Source organism: Hippocampus bargibanti, linkage group LG05, assembly GCF_051943395.1.
Source record: "Hippocampus bargibanti isolate YZ-2025 linkage group LG05, ASM5194339v1, whole genome shotgun sequence".
Taxonomy (NCBI): domain Eukaryota; kingdom Metazoa; phylum Chordata; class Actinopteri; order Syngnathiformes; family Syngnathidae; genus Hippocampus; species Hippocampus bargibanti.
In genome coordinates, this window is record NC_142738.1 from 3,742,501 (window position 1) to 3,764,012 (window position 21,512).

Below are 21,512 nucleotides of genomic sequence, written 5' to 3' on the forward strand. Positions count from 1 at the left end.
GGCAAACACTCTTTCAGCCCATTCTGAATGAGCTTTGTTTACGTTTTCGCCTGAATGATAGCCAATTTATTTGACAAGTGGTGGTTTTCATATGTAAAAAACGAACAAATAACCGAGACTCTGGCAACTTTTGGTATACGGTGATACCTTGGCTTACGAACTTAATTGGTTCCCAGAGAGAGTGTGTAAGGCGAAAAGTGTGTATCCCAAAAATTAATTTCCCATAGGAAACCATTAAAATGAGAATAATCCGTTCCCAGGTCCCCATAAAACATAATTTTCTACTTTCTAATTTCTAAGCCTTAAAACTACACAAAATATACCTTAATTTATGTATAATAAATGTGCTATAGTATTATATTTAAGAAATAAACTGTACTGTATAATAAAGTTGCTTTATTTACCTTTGTGATGGTTGTTGATGGCTTGATGGAATGGAGTGGCCGGTTTCATCAGCATTAAATACTTGATGAGGAACGTAGCCTTCTTCCTTCACCATCTTGAGGAATGATCCCTTGTAGGTGCTTTCGCTGTGATAATTTTACCCTGTTCCTCATCAATTTGTGTTTAGCTGGGTTGATAGCTTTTTGCATCAAGTTTACAGATGGCTTGTGCGGGTTATTTGTGGAGCCTGATTGGGAATTTTAACCTTGCAGTCTACACTCTGCCTTTGAACTATCAAAGTTGAAACTACGTGCCTTTAACCGCAGACTAGGCGCGGGGAATAGAGGACAAAATAAAATGTCGGCAGCCATATTCTTTTTTGGAGAATGGCTTCACTCTCTCGCTCTCTCTCTCTCTCTGTAAACGCCCCCCCCCCCCCCCTCACTGCTGCGTTCTTGACCAATCACGTGGCTTTAATCAACGACTGGGGATGGGGGATAGAGGACCAAAACAAGCTGGCTGCCATTTTCTTGTGAAGAGAATGGGATTGTTCGCGAACGACACATCACTCATTGTGGCAGCACCGTGTGTATACCGAAAAATAGTTCGTATGCCAAGGTAAAATTTTCATAAATTCAATGTTTGTAAACCGAAAAGTTTGTAAGCCAAGGGCTTCATAAACCGAGGTATCACTGTACTCCTTACATGACAAAGCAGCAAAGAGTAAATCCAATTTTTGAGAATGCTAACTGGCTAACTAGCTAGCTAACGCTAGCCAAAACGTATGTGGGATTGTATCAAGAGGCAAAGGGTAGGATCTAGATATCTACCCTTTTCTGTTTTATTTGTTTCTTTTTTGCGGGGTGGGGGGGAATTGTTATTTTCAGAGCGCTATTGGGAAAATACAAAATTAGAAGACTTCAAATGGAATCGATTTGTCTTGGCCAGAAAATGAGACAACGATTGGGTAGCCCCGGAGGAAGGTTGCGCATTTGAAAAGAGGTCAAATGTAATTATAAAAAAGTTAAAATGGAGGCTCGGTCGATGACAAATATCATTTGTAACTCTCCGGGCAACGCGTGTCTCTGTGAGTGAAATGTGGACCAAGGCTGAACTTTCCCAGCGACGCTTGAAAACAGAACAGGACAATGAGGAGAGGCACGTCGACCTCGTTCATGTCACTCGGCTGCTTTGCGCCTCAGACCTTCAACTATTTGTTTACCCACGTCCTTCGATCTGACAAACTGATGCCTCGCCCCACAGTACGATTTTAAAACACAACGGAGCGTCAAGCTCATATCAGAGAGACAACAAAAAGACATGTTGGCAGGTACCGAGGGACTCCCTGATAGATCCACCTGCTCACACTGCCAACCATGAGACGTTATTCTGCATGTTTATAACCAAATTCTCCATAGCTTTTTTTTTCTATTTGGGCTCACCGTTTTGTATGACCGGTCTCCCAATGTTCCTGTTCTATTTGTTCCTGTTTTTTTGTAAATAGTGCCTCAGTTTTTGGTCTACCCGGTTGTCAAGTCTATGGTACTTCTGTCTTGCATCAAGGGTGTGATAGAGAATAGACAGAAGAGAAATTATCATATTTAAAGGACAACCCACACCTCCGGACGAGTTGTGTCCATATTTTGTAAAATCACTTCAAATGACTTCTACTGAGCGTATTTTACAAATATTCCATGGCATATAGCTATATTCTATGTTTTAAGACTCACGCTGAATATTCAGGAAGTCTTGTTTTCTCTGGTTTCCTCCCACAAAAACATGCCTGACAGACTGATTGAACACTAAATTGTCTCGAGATGCGAGTGTGACCGTGGATGGTCACTGCAATTGTCTGGTAACCGGTTCAGGGTGTCCACACTGGGATAGGCCCTAGTCGTTCCGGCGACCCGTGTGAGGATACAGCAGATCAGAAAATAGACAGCTCGATGGATGTACATAAAGAAGAACCCCACAAACAAAAACAATGGTTGTTGACAGAAACGTCTGCAGGCTTCTATGGGACAACCTGAGAACTAAATGCAACCTGCCACAATACCTTTGTCACGCCTGATCAAGGACACGGCCTACCGGAAAACACAGACTCAGCTGATGGTAGCCTGAAATGGCGCTATAATCGAGTCACCCAAATGCAGACAACAAGCAGAGGTGACAACCATACTCATCATCCGCAAAATAAAAAGCATACTTTGATAAAAACTTAATCTGGAGAAAATATCTGAACAGACGTAGAAACGGTCACATGGGGCACGAAAGACTGACTACAAACGTGGTGACGGATGAGTAAGTCGCCGTCAAAAGCTTTTAAATCTGCCTTCAGCTGTGCGTGCACCCTTCCGAGATTTATCCTCAAGGCCAAGGTGCGATCCTTTCCTTCGCGGTCGGATGAGTCGTGGATGGTTATCTCACACTATCTCACGTGCATTCACCAGACATTATCTTGGCGTTCCGTGGAATGCCTAAATGAGCCCAAAGTTGATTTTAGGATCACTTCTCAACCAGGTGCTATTTCAAACAATTGACAACTGGACTACAAATTTATATCAATATCATTTTATGGTATATTAGTATTGTCAGTCACTGGTATAATATCACAGCACTACATATCGGTATCAATCATTGGAATCAATCTGGATTTATATCGGTATTGAATCCTGCTCGGCTGACGACACCATCTGTACTCGCAGTCATACTGTCACTTAGTGGGATCAATAACAAACGGTGGCATCGTCTCTGTATCAGCCAATACTCAATCTGGTATCGTCTATGGATTATTTGGTATCTGCATTGTGGAAGGTCAGTATCATACAATGCATGGCATCCACCTAATATCATATACAGTGATACCTCAGTTTACAAACGCTTTAGTTTACAAACTTTTCGCCTTATGAACATTAAATTCGCGAGAATATAATGTTGGCATCCGAACCATTTTTTGGCAAACGAACCAAACCACACGGAGCGCCACGGTAGCTGGCGGACTAGTTTTTGGGGGAAGAACACCAAACCACAGGGTTGAACAGTGCCACGGTGGCTGACGGACTAGTTTTCATACCCCTTTCATTGAGTGCAGACATGGTTTGTTATCAAGGATACTTTCGCTATTATGGGATCGAAAAAGACCCCATCACAGGCTAGTGTTCAGCCGAATATGACACAAAACAAAATTACGGTCAAGCAGAAGGAGATCATCGAGAAACACAAACAAAGGTGTGCGTTTGTGTGACTTAGCGCCCCACTACCAGTATGCTAAATCGACCATTGCTACGTGTGGCTAAGGGTGTTTCTGTGTTGTCTAAGCAACGATCTCAGGCAATAGAAGAGGTTGAAAAACTTCTGTTGATTTGGATTAACGAAAAGCAGCTAGCAGGGGACAGTGTGAGTGAGGGTATTATCGCCGAGAAAGCACGGCAACTTCACTCGGATATCATCAAAAGGCAACCTGGAAGTTCATCATTCATTGACAACTACCGTCACAAAGTTAAATAAAATGATTTTATTATACAGTACAGTTTATTTCTTTATTTACAATACAATAGCACATTTATTATACATGAAATAAGGTATATTTTGTGTTGCAGTTTTAAAGCTTATTTAGTAGAAAATTATGTTTGATGGAGACCTGGGAACGGATTATTCTATTTTTAATGGTTTATTATGGGAAATAAATGTTCGGCAGACGAACTTTTCGCCTTACACACACTTTCTGGGAGCCAATTAAGTTCGTAAGCTGATGTATCACCGGATGTATTGACAAACACATCACCTCGCTTTCCTTTTAAGTATCATGCCAGTATCACAAAAAATTGCATCAATTTATTACATGAATCATTTGCTCTTTTTTTTGTCTGGTATGATATCAGATTGAACAAAAACTGTTATCATATCAATCTTGCCCACCATGTGTCTGTATTTATCTGATGCAGCGTCCGTATTGAGAGATCCTCATCCCTTTTCTGTCTGGAATTGATTACCGGTGTTGCTAATCACTGGCACCTTATCAGTAACACGAGTCTACATACTGCCCAATTTAGACTGCAGGTGCTATTTCAAATTTTCTCGCATCGCTGCCCACTGGGCAATGATAAGAGGGTGCATTACCATAGCAACCATAGAAATTCAAAGAGGCTGTTAGACTCCGGTGCTTCCAATTGAGCTCAGACAACACAAAAAAAAGACATTGCCAGTGGACAAACGCCAGTCAAGCATGCTTTGACCTTTCTATTGAGACCTAGAACAAAAGAGAAGGCATCGCCACTGTTTGCTGGCCTATTAGCGCTGCAGAATGAGCTAATATTTAATAAAACGCCGGCTGCCGGGCCCACGGGGAGAACTTTACCAGATATGGAGCACAGACTGGCATTTGTGCAATGGCAGGAAACGGTTTGGAAGGAGGCATGCATATTTTTTTTTCAGGAGACATATTAGCTATCTGGCTATCTAGCTAGCTAGATAGCTATTAGCAATCTAGCTAGCTAGCTAGCTATTAGCAATGTGGCAAGCTCGCTAGCTAGCTAGATATTAGCAATATAGTTATCTGGCTAGCTGTGGTGGGGTCTTTTTCGGTCCCATAATAGCAAAAAACTCTACACGATAACAAACCACGTCTGCACTCAAACAGAGGGGGTGTGGAAAACTAGTCCCATAATAGCAAAAGTACTCCACACGATGACAAACCACGTCTGCACTCAAACAGTGTGTGTGGAAAACTAGTCCGCCAGCCCCCGTGGCGCTGTTTAACTGTTATAGCTGGCTAGCTATATTGAGTGAGGAAATATATTAGCCATCTTGTTACCGAGATATATATTAGCTAGATAGCTAGCTTTCTATCTATTTGAGTTACTTTCGGGTTGAGTAAACGCTGGCGCGTGTGGCTGCCGCTGCTCGCCCACAGAAAAACTCACCCTGTGACTGTAAAGTGACCTTAAGAGTTTTGAAAGGCGCTTAAAAATGAAAGGTATCATTATTTTTATTATTATTATTATACAGATTCTTTAAAATGTCATTTTTTTGCCCCCCTTTGGGAACAGAATGAACAATCCAACAATAGTTCATCTGTTTACAACTTTATGTGAAAGAAAATAACTTGCAGTATATCATTCCCCAACACCACTCGGTTAAAATTCATTATATTCAGCCACCGAAGCAACTAAACAAGAAGAAAATTGCCACTTAAGGTAGTGTTGGCGGAAAGCAACTGCTACTTGACACTTAACAACTAAAAGCAAGATAAATGGACAGTTTGCGCCATCTTGACAACAACAAAGACATATTATGGGCAATCTAGCATCCTTAGCAAGAGCACTCAGAGAGCACAGACCTCCGCCAAGGCTTCAACATTTGTCACCTAGCTAAAAAAATCGAAAGTAGCCAAATGAGAGGTGATATCTCCACAGAAAGAACAAACCACAAACCGGTCTCAGCATCTCAATAGGATTTATGTTAATAGGATTCTACCCAAAAAAAAAAATCCAAAATAATATCTTGACAAAATCCTATGAGTTTTAACAAAAATGGATGTGTTCCAAAAATATTATTAGATAGCTAGCTAAGCCATTTTGAGGCAATAGGGAGGGTAGCACTAAAAAAGAGGCAGAAAATGGCGACAAAGCTCCATGTAAGGAATTGATCAGTCTGTGGAAACGGGCTGAATTCCTTACACCACAGGTGTCAAAGTCAAGGCCCGCGGGCCAAATCCGGCCCACCACATCATTTTTTTCGGCCCGCGAAAGCAAATTAAACTTGTTAAATTCCATGACGATTGCAAAAATCTGAGGCAAAATTTCATATTTTTGGATGTCAACCACAATAAAAGTCATTATTCTTGACTTCAGATTTGAAAACGAGTTATTCATTAATTTGCTGTGTGCTCTATATGTAATATTTGAAGGGATTTAAAAATTCTAATGGGTTCCCCAAATTCATAACGGCCCTCGAGAGGAAACCATAACTACAATGTGGCCCGCGACAAAAAATGACTGACACCCCTGCCTTACACGGACGGAGCTTTGTCGCCCTCTTCTGCCTCTTTTTGATGCAACACGAAGTTTTCAGACCAAACAAGTACAGCAAAATGCATTGACGTGATGGAGGGACTGCTACAATGTGTCCTTTTTTCGGTCAGGGGTGTTCCTTTAGTGACGTAGGGTGAGGACTCGTCACCAACTCAAAAACAAGACTTCTGGAATATTCAGCACAATTCTTAAAACGTAAAATATAGCGAAATGAAGTGGAATCTTATTAAAATACGCTCAGTAGAAGTCATTTGAAGCCATTTTACAAATTATGCACACAACTTGTCCGGAGACGTCGGTTGTCCTTTAAATGGGCTCGCCGCGGACTTCCTCTAATGAGCACCTGTGTGGTTTCTTCTCTGGCCTGTGTTGTTTTGTTGATGTGCGCGAGTAGGAAAGGAAGCGGGGGGCTCCTCCTTTAATTTTACACTGGCGCTAAACAAGAGTCACAATGCACCTTACAGACGATACGGCTCTCTTTGGACGAAGGCTAATTACCAGCAGAGAAGTAGACAAGCGTTGCAGCCAGAACGCAATTGTCTCCCGGCGGGATTTCATAACGAGGGATTGAGATGTACACTGATGACAAAATAGAAATGTCTTCCTTGATCTAAACAAATGACATGTAACAGTTGTTGGTTGTGTATAAGTGGCGTCGACATTGCTGTTTAGATAGCGCCGATGGTTTTCATCATGGAAAATTTGGCACAAAATGGCTATCGACGACGTTTGTGGTGTCGCTGGCCATCATTGACACTTGTGGGGACTGCGTGTGTGTGTTTTGGAAATCAGAATCAGAAATCCTTCAAAGGACAACCGACACCTCTGGACAAGTTGTGTCCATAATTTGTAAAATCACTTCAAATGACTTCTACTGAGCGTATTTTACAAAGATCCCACCGCATATAGCTATATTTTACGTTTCAAGACTCGCGCTGAATATTCAGGAAGTCTTGTTTTTGAGTTGGTGACGATTCCTGACGTCACGTCACGGAAGGAACGCCCCTGACCGCGAAAACGACACACAATGCATTTTGGGTACTTTGTTTGGTCTTAAAACTTCATGTTGATCCGTGTTGATGGCGAAATTAGAAGGAAAACACATACATAACGCAATGGTGAATTGTTGTGTGTTGCACCAAGACTACTATTTGATACTAGTTGACACAAATTTCCAGCAGATAAATCAGCCCATTACCAACGGAGCTTGGGCAGCCATTTTGTGCATTTTCTGGGACGCTACATTCGAGTCCTGACGGCTCGAATTGATCCGGAAGGACTTCTTTAATCGATTGCAAACATTTATGCTTTCCTCTTCAGAACTATTTGAATCATATTCATAACTGGATGAGTAACGAGAAAGCATCTTCTCCAAATCTGAACTCTCTGAAGCCATTGTTTTGTGTCTGGAGTATCCTGGCGTGATGTCACAAACAAGGGGGCGGGACCTTCTGAAACTCGGCATCTACGAGGTCATTTTGAAGTAGTTTTGGGACACTAACGCATTTTTATTGGTGTTTTGCATTTGACTAAAAATATCAGCCTGCGTGTTTTGGGTATTTTAGATGCTATAAAACGTTTTTCTGATGTCAGTTAGGAAACAAAAAAATGGTGTCGGTTGTCCTTTGATAGTCCCACAATGGGGCAATTTACAAAGACAACCCAAATAATTGGACATTGGTATTCAATTCAAAATACACACTCGGAAACTCAATTGCAACTCGGCCGTTATTTGACGGTCATTAAACAGTGATTCACTTCTTTTGCATTCAAGTAAAGTAAATATGAAAGGCCACACCAAACCTCTGAGGGTCCAATCACTCTTAATAATAATAATAATAATAATAATAATAATAATAATAATACATTTCATTTATAAGTGCCTTTCAAAACTATCAAGGACACTTGACAGTCACAGGATACTTTTTCTGCGGGGCACCCAAACGCGCTAGCGTCCACTAAACCCGGAAGTAACATCAAGTACAAAATATATATAATAATAATATTGCTACAGTGATACCTCGGCTTATGAACGCTTTCGCTCACGAATGTTTCGCCTTATGAAGGTTAAATTTGTGAGAATATAATCTTGGCATATGAACTATTTTTCAGGAAACACATGCAGCGCCACAATGAGTGATGTGTCGTTCGTGAACGAGTCGGTTCTTGAACGTAGCTGGAAATGGCTATATGCTTATACAGACGCTCCTCAATTTACGAACATTCGAGTTACGTAAACAACGGTACATACAAACATTTTTACGGGTTACTGTATGCCAAAAAATGTTTGGACAGAAATGCTGAAAATTAGATTTTGTATTGAGTGCCTATTTTTCCAGCCGAGCTCGCTTACGATTGGCTGCGTAGAGTATGTGGGCGGGGAGGAAATCCCTCTTCCTAGTTGACGCTCCAGGAGGACGCGATGCATAACAACAAGTCATTTTATGCGGTAATGGCTTACTGAAGACCCAAGGATGTATGTCATCGTACTGCAGTAGGTGTGCATGTTTGACACTGAAGCAACTTATGAACAAATTTACCTGACGAACGACCGCTCGTAACGGATCTCGTTCATAAGGTGAGGAGTGTTTGTATGCTGATCTCCAAATGCAGCTCGAAACACGCGAGTATGTGTTCGCAATACAACAATGAGAGGCGGTCAAATCCTAACAATAAAGATGTTGATGAGCAACTGACTGATTATCAAGCTCAACCCAGCACCAAAAAAAATGAATAAACTAAAATAAAAATCTATAATGCTAATTTTCGAAATTCCTCCGTTTGAAAGAGGTCAGCAAATGCACCACATGACAGTAACTCTTGTCGCAGTTCAGAGATTGTACATTTGTGATCATCACCACCCGCTAACTTTGCCGCTAAGATGACTCAAAATAAATACATCACCTTTATCCAAGTCAATATCATAAATCCCCAGAGCAACCAGTGCATGAGAGGTCAAACGACATAATCCAGCAGCTCGTGTCGTCCCTGGCGCGACCGACCGAGGCAACTGAGGGAGGAGAGCGTATTACCTCTCAAACACCCCCCCATCCCCCTCATAACTACTGCCCCTGATGACACTCCCATCAGTCCCTTTCTCGCTAGCTGGTCCCTCCCCTGAGCCTGCCTCCCCTCACACAGTGGGATTAAAAAAAACAACCTTTTGTCTGTCTACAATGAGTGGGTTAAACATTTCCTGGTATCACATGAAGTTACTGGGTGGGATTTTTTTTACTTCTTTGTTATAGTGATACCTCAGTTTACAAACTTAATTGGTTCCCAGAAAGTGTGTCTAAGGCAAAAAGTTCATCTACCAAACATTTATTTCCCATAAGAAACCATAAAAAATGAGCATAATCTGTTCCGAGGTCCCCATAAAACATAATTTTCTACTAAATAAGCCTTAAAACTACACAAAATATACCTTATTTTATTTATAATAAATGTGCTATTGGATCGTATTTAAAGAAATACACTATACTATATAATAAAGTCGTTTTATTTACCTTTGTGATGGTTGATGTAGTTGTCTCTTGATGATATCCGAGTGAAGTTGCCGTGCTTTCTCGGCGATAATACTGTCACTCACACTGTCCCCTGCTAGCTGCTTTTCGTTAATTCAAATCAACAGAAGTTTTTCAACCTCTTCTATTGCCTAAGACCGTTGCTTAGACAACACAGAAACACCCGTAGCCACATGTAGCAATGGTCGACTTAGCATACTGGTACTGGGACGCTAAGTCACACAAACGCACATCTCGTTCGTGTTTTTCGATGATCTCCTTCTTCTGCTCAACCGTAATTTTGTTTTGTGCCCTCTGCGGCTGAACCCGAGCCTGTGATGGGGTCTTTTCCAGTCCCAAAACCTGTGGTGGGGTCTTTTTCAGTCCCAAAATAGCAAAAGAAAACTAGTCAGCCAGCCACCGTTTGGTTCGTCTGCGAAAAGTAGTTTGTATGCCAAGATTATATTCTCGCGAATTTTATGTTCGTAAGGCAAAAAGTTCGTGAGCTAAAGCGTTCGTAAACTGAGGTAAACACTACAACAAATTTGACTCAATTCATTCATTCGCTTCAGTAACTGTCATTTTTTTCTTATGATTTCAATAGACAATTTTGACTACTTACCATGACACGTACTTTTTCTATACCATAGTTTTGCATCACTTACGCAAATTGGTTTGAGCGCCTCATAATCGACAATCTTCAACTCAAAAGCTATGCTGATTAATGCAATACAGCTACATATATCAATATACCTTTTGCTTGATAATTGCACCATGTACAATTTTTATGAAACAATTTTGCACAGTTACAGTATACACCTAAGTCTTCTGACATGTTTTTATTACGCTTAGAATATCTTGTTTTTTTTATCCTTTCACCCGCCACCTACATCCCATTTCAAATTGCTGCTGTGGAGTGCAAATTTCCCCATTGTGGAACGATTCAAGACTTTCTGATTCAACGATGTTTCTTGGTTGCATCTTCAACTCAAAAGCTATGCTGATTGCCAAATACAGTAAAGTCTCGTTATATCGATATTCAAGGGAGTCCGAAAAAATATCGATATAACCGGGACTATCGATATATCAGACCCTGTTGGCATGTAATTTTCTCCGTGCGTGCATAGAAATGGTATCGATATAACCGGGACTATCGATATATCCGATATCGATATAACGAGACTTTACTGTATATTTCTTGGTTGTAGTAAAAACTTGGATTCTGATTGCTAAATATAAACATATGTGGCAGTCCATTATTAATCCATTATTTATTACACGTAAATAATGGATTGAGTCAAAAATGTATCAAAATACAATTTCAAAGTCATCCGCTAAATGGTCATTTCGCAACAGATGTCTGTATGCAATCGGGCAAAAAAAAAAAGCGTTTAAAAAAAAAAGAGGGTGGACTCATTTGTAAGCTATTCCGGTTTTATATGACCGCAGCCCACTTTAAAAGAATAGATGCACTAAAAAGGCCTTTTGAGATGTGTTAGCTATGGTTGCAGAAGCCAAACAATGGCGGAGGCCATCCCTTTGAAAGGATCACTACACAGAGGGCCGGACCTGAAATAAAGCTTCTCGCGACAAAAGTGCCGAAAAAGTAATATCACCTTTGACATTTTAAACATTTTAAAACTTCAACTGCCAACTGCCAATATCAAAAAATGGCAATTATATTCCTGGATGGGGTCTACAGTTTATCCTAAAATAAAAAAACAATACATCATGCAAGCACACTGTTTTATGTTTGTGTCACACAGCAAAGCAGAACATACAGTATACAGTGATACCTCGGTTTACGAACCCCTTGGCATCCGAACTTTACCTTGGCATACAAACGTTTTTCATACACTGAGCTGCCTCAATGAGTAATGTGTCGTTTGCGAACGAGCCGTTCTTCTAACAACAAACTGGCAGCCGACTTGTTTTTGTCCTCTATTCCCTGCCCCCAGTCTTCGGTTAAAGCAACGTGATTGGTCAAGAACGCTTGGGGTGTGGGGCTTACAGACAGAGAGAGTGAGGCCGTTCTCCCAAAAACAAAATGGCGTGTTCGGTTTCCCACGTAAATCCGTTTCAATTCCAAGCCGCGACTTACAGTCCCATTTTGAAGCGGGACTGTGAAATTGCAGCCCATTACAAACACAAAAAAACACAATCAGTGGAGTCCAGCGACGACAGTCAAGTGGCACCGACATTCCTCCTAATCAAAAACAGTGCTGGCATAATCGTGCTGCCGAAAAGCGCTCAGCACAGTTTACTCCTTATATTAAAAAAAATATATATATATGAATAAAAGGCATCGGTCTCAGCAAAAACGTCAGGCCATCGATCAAAGAAACGTATCGTAAATAAAGGCCTTCATAAGACCCGAAGATGATAGATCGTGGCGCGCTCTATGAATTGCTAGAGGGAAATGAGTCAAAGGGCCGATAGCTCATTGCGGGAACGGCGTTGACAAGCACGTCTAATGGACATTATTTCTGCACATTGACTCTGTTGACCGGCAGACACTGGGGGCGATCCTTGCCGACGTATTGCTTCGTCAAACTCACACTGAGACCGTCCCAGGGTCTTTGTCCCTTCTTCAATAAAAGGACATTTTTTCAAAGGCTGTTTTCTAACAAGGGAAAGTTCACACCAAGGCCTGGAGTGAGGGGGGGTTGAACATTCCTCACTATATATTTGTATGAATTTACTGTTCACAAGGACACTCAAGACGAAACATGGCCGAAGGAAAAGGATGACAACCCACCCAACATTTATTCAAATCTGTGAACAAACGTCTGGTCCGGGTTCTGAATACATCAAAGACATTTGGATTAAATCTGAACCCCAGTAGGGCTTTAAAAGTCTGGAGACTCAGGTCAAATAGTGGAGCCCAGAGATTAAAGCAAACATGGTGAGTCAGCATTGAGATGTAATGCTGCATGCAAATGGGATAAGCGACCAGAAGAAGTGGACTCAGCCTCGAGTGTAAATGCTTTTAAAAGTATCTTTAAACTCTGCTTTTTTTTCTATAAACTATGCTTTGACGATGATACATTCAACAGTAGCCAAAATGGAACTGTATAGTGCCACTTAGCAGTTTTTTTTCACGACGATACTAGTGCAGCGTGTTCTACCGGAAACAAATTCCTTGTGTGTTCTACATACTTGGAAATAAAGATTCTGATGATCGTTGAAAAAAAATGTTAAAAATTCTTTGAATAATTTTCATAAGTAGGACAGTCTTTCAATAATTTCAAAACCCAGATTTTTTTCATGACTTTAAATGTGTACTGTTCTGTTCGTATGCTGAATTGGTGCCAATCAAACTTATTTATTCATTTATTCATTCATTCATTTATATATTCGTTTATTGACTTATTTATATAATTAATTACTTTATCTATTTATTTAGTAATTATCAATGTATTTATTTATTTTGGGTTTATTTATGATTAATTCATTTATTCATCCATGTATTTATTCATTCATACATGTATTGATTTGTTCATTCATTTATTTATCTATTTATTTAGTATTTATTAATGCATTTATTCAGTATTTATTAATGCATTTATTTAGTATTAATTAATGCATTTATTTATGTATTTATTTATTTCTGTATTTATTTCTGTATTTATTTATTCATTCACTTATTTATTGAATTAATTATGTTATGTATTCTTCTATTTATTTAGGAATGATTAATGTATTTATTAAGTCATTTATTTATCTATTTATTTAGTATTTATTTATGCATTTATTTATTCACTTATTTATTTAATTAATTATGTTATGTATTCTTCTGTTTATTTAGGAATGATTAATGTATTTATTAAGTCATTTATCTATTTATTTAGTATTTATTAATGCATTTATTTATTTATTTATTTATTTATTTATTTATTCACTTATGTATTTATTTAATTACATTATTTATTCTTCTATTTATTTAGGAATGATTAATGTATACATTCATGTATCATTTTATTTATTCAATTACACAATTATATCCAAGTATTCATGTATTTATTTATTTTTTTGTCTATTTATTTAGTACAGTATTTATTAACATGAATGTCTTTATTTATTTTTGTGTCTATCATTGTGCGAATTTCCCCAACAATTAGTTATTGATGTTTTGTATTTATTTGTTTGCTTATTTGTTTGTTTATGTATTTATTTGTCTGTTTTTTTATGCTTGAGGTTGCCCTTGTGTTAATAAAAAAATGTTTTTTAAAAAAAAAATCACATTAAGTGTATGAAATGCACTGTAGAAATCAAGCGGCTTTGTCGAAACAATTGAGAGAATTCAATCGAGAATGATTTGGGAGGAAACCGGAGAAAAGCCACGCACGCACATGGGAGAACATGCCAACTCTATAGAAGAAGGCCGGAGCCTGGAATCGAACGTGTGACTTATGAACTGTGAGGCAGATATGCTAATTGTCTTTCACCGTGCTGCCCCGATTTTTTTTTTATTTACAGCAAGAGGGGCTCGACCTCACCCTAATTTTTCATTGTATTTTATTAAAATTTTTTCTCAAAGCAAACACGTTCCTTTAGCCCGCCCATCCGCATACAAGTACATACAAAGACATTGCAGTAAACAATGCTAGCAAAGGCGGTTTCCATGGTGCCTTTAAGGCTCACTGACAGGGCGAGAGCGTTAACACGCGAGGGAGGATGATAGACGGAAGACGAGAAGGATAGAGGAAGAGAAAGTATAAGAAAGGGAGCCGTTTTAACAAAAAACAAAAGGAAAAGAGATTTACCACACAGGCAGCAGACCATCTCTTAAATAAAAGACCTGTGGTGTCATGTCACCCGTATCGTATTTCTTTTTCACGATGAGAGCCTGCCTGGCACACAATGGGCCGACTTAAAGGACAACCGACGTCTCCGGACAAGTTGTGTCCATAATGGCTTCAAATGACTTCTACTTAGCGTATTTTACAAAGATTCCACCGCATATAGCTATATTTTACGTTTTAAGACTCGTGCTGAATATTCTGGAAGTCTTGTTTTTGAGTTGGTGACGATTCCGTACGTGATGTCACTAAAGGACCGCCCCTGACTGTAAAAAAAGACGCATTGTAGCGGTCCTTCCATCACGTCAATGTATTTTGCTGTACTTGTTTGGTCTGGGGACCTCGTGTTGCACCCAAAAGCCGCCAGAAGAGGGCGTCCAAGCTCCATATAAGGAATTTATCAGCCTGTGGAAACGGAGGTGGCCACAGGAGGTCGCCATTTTGTGCCTCTTTTTTTGGGTGAGAGATTTCCCCCCAATGTTGGCTCAAAATGGCACAAATAAATTCTTTAATCGATTGCAAACATGTATGCTTTCCTCTTCAGAACTATTTGAATCATATTCATAACTGGATGAGTAACAAGAAAGCATCTTCTCTGAATCTGAAGCCATTGTTTTGATTCTCCAGCAATGCAAGACATCTTGGCGTGACGTCACAAACTGGGGGCGGGACTTTCTGTAAATGCCCAATTCGCAGCTCAATTTTGTTGCAGATTTTGGACACTTTAAGTCATTTTTATTGGTGTTTTGCATTTGACTAAAAATATCAGCCTGCGTGTTTTGGGTATTTTAGATGCTATAAAACGTTTTTTTCTGATGTCAGTTAAAAAACAAAAAAGTGATGTCGGTTGTCCTTTAAGTTTTTTATTTACATATTTATTTAATTGTTAATTTACTTCATTATTTTCTTATGTACTCTTTTATATATTTTTTTCATTCATTCATTCATTCATTCATTCAGTCATTTATTTGTTTATTTATACATTTATTTGTGTATTTATTCAGTCATTTATACATTCATTCAATCATTCATTCATTTATTTATGTATTCATTTGTTTGTATTTATTTATTCATTTGTTTTTATTGATTTATTCATTTGCTTTTATTGATTTATTCATTTGTTTTTATTGATTTATTCATTTGCATTTATTTATGTATTTATTTATGCGTTTATTTATGTATTTAATTTACTTAGTTTATTTACGTAGTTTATTTATTTGCTTATTTATTCATTCATTCGTTTAAATTTTTCTCATTTCTTTTTTCCAATTTTTGCTGCAATTCTTTGTCGTTTAGTTTTTTTGTGCCAAAAAAAATGCTTATTGTAAGACACCTGTAATCCTTTTGAAACTGTAAAACTTATACCTCTTCGAACAAATGTCCAGTCAATTTCAAAACACTGACAGAAAAAGCTGCCTATCCCCAAAGTTCATAAAATGGCCGCTGCCTATCCTTCAACTTCCTCTCACTGTGCTCCTCTTTGCTTCTAATGACCTTCCCCCATTACTTTCTGACAGCAAAGACCAACTTCTTTGCCTGCTATATGTCATACGGTAAAAACTTTGTGGAGGAAAGAGACAGAGAGAGAACCCCGCGGGGTCATACGTGTCCCGCGTATGTGTGGGCAGGAGCTGTAGACGCTGCTTCATTTTAATTACAGCAGCAAAGTCACTCCCTGACAATGCGTCTCGCACACCAACGTGTTAAAAAACACACACACCAACACACGGATGAGCGCGGCGCACCTGCCACGAAGCAGATTGGATTTACACTGCATTAATAATTCAGCCGTGCACGCCTGGATAGGCTGCAAAATGCATACATCCCCGCAGCACAGGTTGCCAATGAGTAAGTGATGGAGAATATCACACACACACACACACACACACACACACACACACACACACACACACACACACACACACACACACACACACACACACACACACACACACACACACACATTTATGTTTCAATGGTTTTGTGGGGTCCGGATAACTCCAGATAAGGAGTGAGGACCACCGTTGCTGATAAGTTTAGAGAAGAACTAGTGTTACATTTGAACACTAAATGTCACCCCATTTCCCACTTCAACTTCTTGAAAAACAAAGCAATAAAAAGTGGAAACTGAAATAACAGCAGGAGTGAGGTTTCTGAATGGGTCCATTCAAAGTCCTCACCCTTGTAGTGAATTTGGTTGAAACGATTGTTTTACTTTTTTTGGTATGAACTTTTTCCTCTCATTAACCACGCACACACACATAAACACACAGAGTGAGTAAAAAGTGTGTGTATCCAAGTGAAATATACACTCAAAAAAATACACACCAAAAAAAATATTTTGGGTGAATTTGTGAGGACCTCTCTGAAACTTTAACAGATGCATATAGCGAGCCTCTAGAAGTTTTTAGAATGAAAAACTTGTCAAAAATGTCCTCACTACGTATGGTGTAAACGGTTAGTGATCCTCACAAGACTAGTCATACGAACACACGCGCACACACACACACACGGCTTACTCGGAAATCTACTACATAAAAATATATTTGGGGGGCCATGCAAGGCCAAACATTGTAGCTAATGTTTTACTCCATGTGTCAAACAGCCTAATGGACGTATGTAAGTGCATAATCTAATGCCAGCAACAAAACAGATCCATTTTCATCAAACATTTGAAGGGATTTCACCTCTAAGTGTTTCCAATAAAGTGCTAATGGCTCTCTTGATCAATAATTTTCTTTCTTTTTCCTCGTTAAATGCCAAAGGTGCTTTTTGGCCTTGGTCAGACAAGTGTATTCTCGACATAGGTGAGCATCGTCTTTGGATACAACAATAAATGTGCATTGTTGTTTTTTATGATAGGTATTTGTCATCATAAAATACAATTAGCCATTGTGTAAGCATGATAGCAAGCTAACATCGATGAATTATGATGCTAAATTGACACATTGTAAGACCGACGAAGATAAAAGGAGCAAAGCTAATCTATTAGTCTGTTAGCAAGCTGATTGCTAATGGTAAAATTAGTTCATCAAATTCCTCAATAAATTCCTTACATGGAGCTTGGTCGCCCTCTTCTGGCTCTTTTTGGAACAACATGACGTTTTCAGACCAAACAAGTACAGCAAAATATTTTGACGTGATGGAAGGACTGCTACAATGTGTCCTTTTTTCGGTCAGGGGTGTTCCTTCAGTGACGTCACGTACGGACTCGTCACCAACTCAAAAACAAGACTTCCGGAATATTCAGCGCGAGTCTTAAAAGGTAAAATATAGCTATATGCGGTGGAATCTTTGTAAAATTCAGCTCAGTAGAAGTCATTTGAAGCCATTTTACAAATTATGGACGCAACTTGTCCGGAGGTTGTCGGCTTTTCCTTTAAGAGTACATTAACACATTCATGGGATCAGCTTCTTTCAAACAGGTAGGCGTTAGCGACAGGCTAGTTCGTTTCACGCAACAGTAATCTGCAGTGTACCGTAAGGAAATAACAAGAACCCAGGCATGGGCAACATTTCTGCAGCGCTTCCTTCTCTACCTTTGCCTGCTCCTCATTTTTTTTTTTTTTTGTTCTGCACGCTCGCTGAGGAGTGTCGAGTCGAAAAGGTTTTGCGCAGTGGTAGGCATCCTCAATCCCGGAGTGCCTTTCACATGGTAAACGTTCTTGAGGCTGGAAACTGCATTGTGCGCTCATAGAATACGCCGTCTGCTTTATGGCATGGAAGAAATGCATTGTCACCAAGTGCCTGTGAAAGAGCCATTGAAGGCAAGCCAAGATTCTTCACCCCTACTACCACCACCACACCCTATTCCAACGCCCCCTCCCCTAGGACCAGAGCTTTTGACCATGACACCAAGCCGGGGATTGTTGTTATGCTCTGATAAACCCACAAGCTACTTCCTCCACTCTTTTTGATTTCTGATTTTTGGTTGCTTCCGAATGATTAGCTTGTGTTGTGGGGTTAACAGTTATTATTATTATTATTATAGTAAAGTCTGGTTATATCGATATTGGTTATATCGATAGTACTGCTTATTACGATACTATTTCTATGAACGCAAGGAGAAAATTTACATGCCGCAGGATCGGATATATCGATAGTCCCGGTTATATCGATATTTTTTCCGACTCCCGAGAATATCGATATAACGAGACTTTACTGTATTATGATTATTATTATTATAAAATTATAAAATTTCTTAATCAAATCCTGAAAGGAACCCTGTGCGAGGTTGTCCAGGTCGTTAACCCAACTGTGACCCCTCGCTCACGTCACATCGTCATCACTTCAACCTTCATTCTTTGAGATCAATAATCTTGTTGGGAGACGATTGAGGCGCCATGACCGCTGTTAGCATCTAATCAATGGACAGTCAATCAAAAGTCAGGACAAAGTGGTTTTGTTTTCAGCTGAAGTTTTAGAGTCGAGGATTAATTTGTGTACTGTTTCCCAAGCCTGCAGACATCATTTTAATTTGACTTCAAAGCACAAAGGGGATTGCGAGCGATTTAGAAAAAGCTCAGCATGAAATCATTTTTTTTTTGTCAAATCATTATCACGCTGCAACACACTGACTGTCCCGGTGGCAATATGAGCTTCATCCTGTTGGGGCGCGGAACATTTCAAATGGTTGGACCTTCTGAAACAGCATTGTCAGATACAGTGATACCTCGCTTTACGAAGCTCTTGGCTTACGAACATTTCGGGTTTCGAACGTTAAATTTATGAAAATTTTACCTTGGCATACGAACTATTTTTCGGGATACACACGGAGCTGCCACAATGAGTGATGTGTCGTTTGCGAACGAGCCCGTTCTCCTAACAAGAAAATGGCAGCCAACTCGTTTTGGTCCTCTATTCCCCGCCCCCAGTCGTCGGTTAAAGCCACGTGATTGGTCAAGAACGCAGCAGTGAGGGGAGGGGTTTACTGACAAGAAAGTGAAGCCATTCTCCAAAAAACAAAATGGCAGCCAACATTTTTTTGTCCTCTATTCCCCGCCCCCCAGTCTTCGGTTAAAGACACATGATTGGTCAAGAACGCAGCAGTAAGGGGATGTGGTTTAAACATTAAAGAGACAGGCAGGCGACAGAGAGTGACAAAATGGATAGAAAACAGTGAAATTTGGAGTCATTTCAACTTTGATAGTTCAAAGGCAGAGTATAGACTGCAAGGTTAAAATATACCATCAATCAGGCTCCACAAATAACCCGCACAAGCTATCTGTACACTTGATGCAAAAAATCTTCCCAGCTAAACAGAACACAATTGATGATAAACTACATACAATTATCACGGAGAAAGCACAGAAACGGGATCATTCCTCTAGATGGTGAAAGAAGAAGGTTCCATCAAGCCATCACAAAGGTAAATAAAACCACTTGATTATACAGTACAGTTTATTTATTTAATTATAATACCATATCACATGTATTATACAAAAAATAAGGTATATTTTGTGTAGTTTTAAGGCTTAGAAAATTATAAAGTAGAAAATTATGATTTATGGGGACCTGGGAACGGATTGTTCTCATTTTAATGGTTTCCTATGGGAAATTAATTTTTGGGAGACACACTTTTCGCCTTACACACTCTGGGAACCAATTAAGTTCGTAAAAACCAAGGTATCACTGTACATCATTTAGCATAATTTAGCTGATAGCTCTTCCGATAACCTGATCTGACACTGTCCATTCTTGCAGATGCTTTACGGCAATTTCATCATCAGCCCTTCAAAGCTTGCGTCTCCTTGAGATTATGGGAGTGGAGTTATCACTCTCTCCCAGGGTTGGGGGGTTTGGATTGCAAGGCCGGGGGTAATCCGGAGGAGTTTGATTTGGTGCGCCTATGGCTTAATTAGATTTTTCATTTTTTTTGACACTACTGAGGGCCATGGTGAATGTAATCCGTTTGACCTGCCTGCAGTTTCCTTATTCTGGTCTCATAAGACACCAATGAAGGCACAACGGTAACGTTTAAAGGGTAGGTAGGAAATAAGGAACTTGTATTTGGAGATAATGAATGCTAATAGTTTGCCTAAGGGTGGGATCAGGAAGTAGAAAGGAAAAAAAATGATCTTGGTAGTCATTACCGGAGGTAAAAGGACATTTAGAATTGCATCGTTTGCACGCACAACAGGAGAGATTCCCATTTGGACAAGGCGTTTTTGAAGAAACGAGCGCTGGCGGTAAGTTGACGATAGCACCGTTAGCTTGAAAATGGCCACTGAAAGCAAAGCGCTTCACCGCGGCCCAGGACATTGCCATTTTATGGTTTACTTTATAAAAACAGATTAGCTCTTTGAATGGATTGATTTCAGATGTTTTTTTGAATGATTCCGTGTTTTGAAAAGAGTAAATAAATAGTTCTGGATCAAGTTATGATAGTAGCTAGCCGCGTTTAAAAGCGCATTTACACCATTTGGCATTTTCCACTGTGATTTTTAATAGTTTTTTTGGTTTCCATTGGATATTGTAATTTTCCTGTCTCCAATTGTGTCCTCAAACTGCCAAAACATTTTCCAAGCGATTTAAAAACAATCGGCTGTGTGTTTCTTTCTTCTACTTGCCTCTCTTCAGACTTTAAGGGCCCTTTATCCACTGTTTGAACTTGCGGTTTTCCCACCTACAACCAACCAACCTACTTTTGAGAGTTGCGAATCATGTAAAAGGTTGCTCGCCAAAGTACCTTGGCGGTGACGAGAACGTAGTACCAAATCGTAACGATTGATCTAAGACAATTTTGCATCCAAAGTAAAGCCGAGCTGCTAAATCAGAGATTGAAGTATCTA

The 21,512-nt window shown here is 39.5% G+C and overlaps 1 protein-coding gene across 8 annotated transcripts in view; it reads right to left on the reverse strand.

Annotated features, from left to right (window-relative positions):
- The window catches only part of nrcamb (neuronal cell adhesion molecule b), an 81,409-nt gene that overhangs the window by 48,813 nt on the left and 11,084 nt on the right, over nt 1–21,512 (reverse strand). For 7 of the 8 annotated variants that reach the window (XM_088995829.1, XM_088995834.1, XM_088995828.1 and 4 more), the window contains exon 1: nt 9,321–9,446. The exons of the other annotated variant lie outside the window; for it this stretch is intronic. In XM_088995829.1, the coding sequence (XP_088851955.1) occupies nt 9,321–9,365 (45 nt within the window). In that variant the 5' untranslated portion in view covers nt 9,366–9,446. Of the gene's footprint in view, nt 1–9,320; nt 9,447–21,512 lie in introns of those variants that run through there. 8 annotated transcript variants of the gene reach the window in all.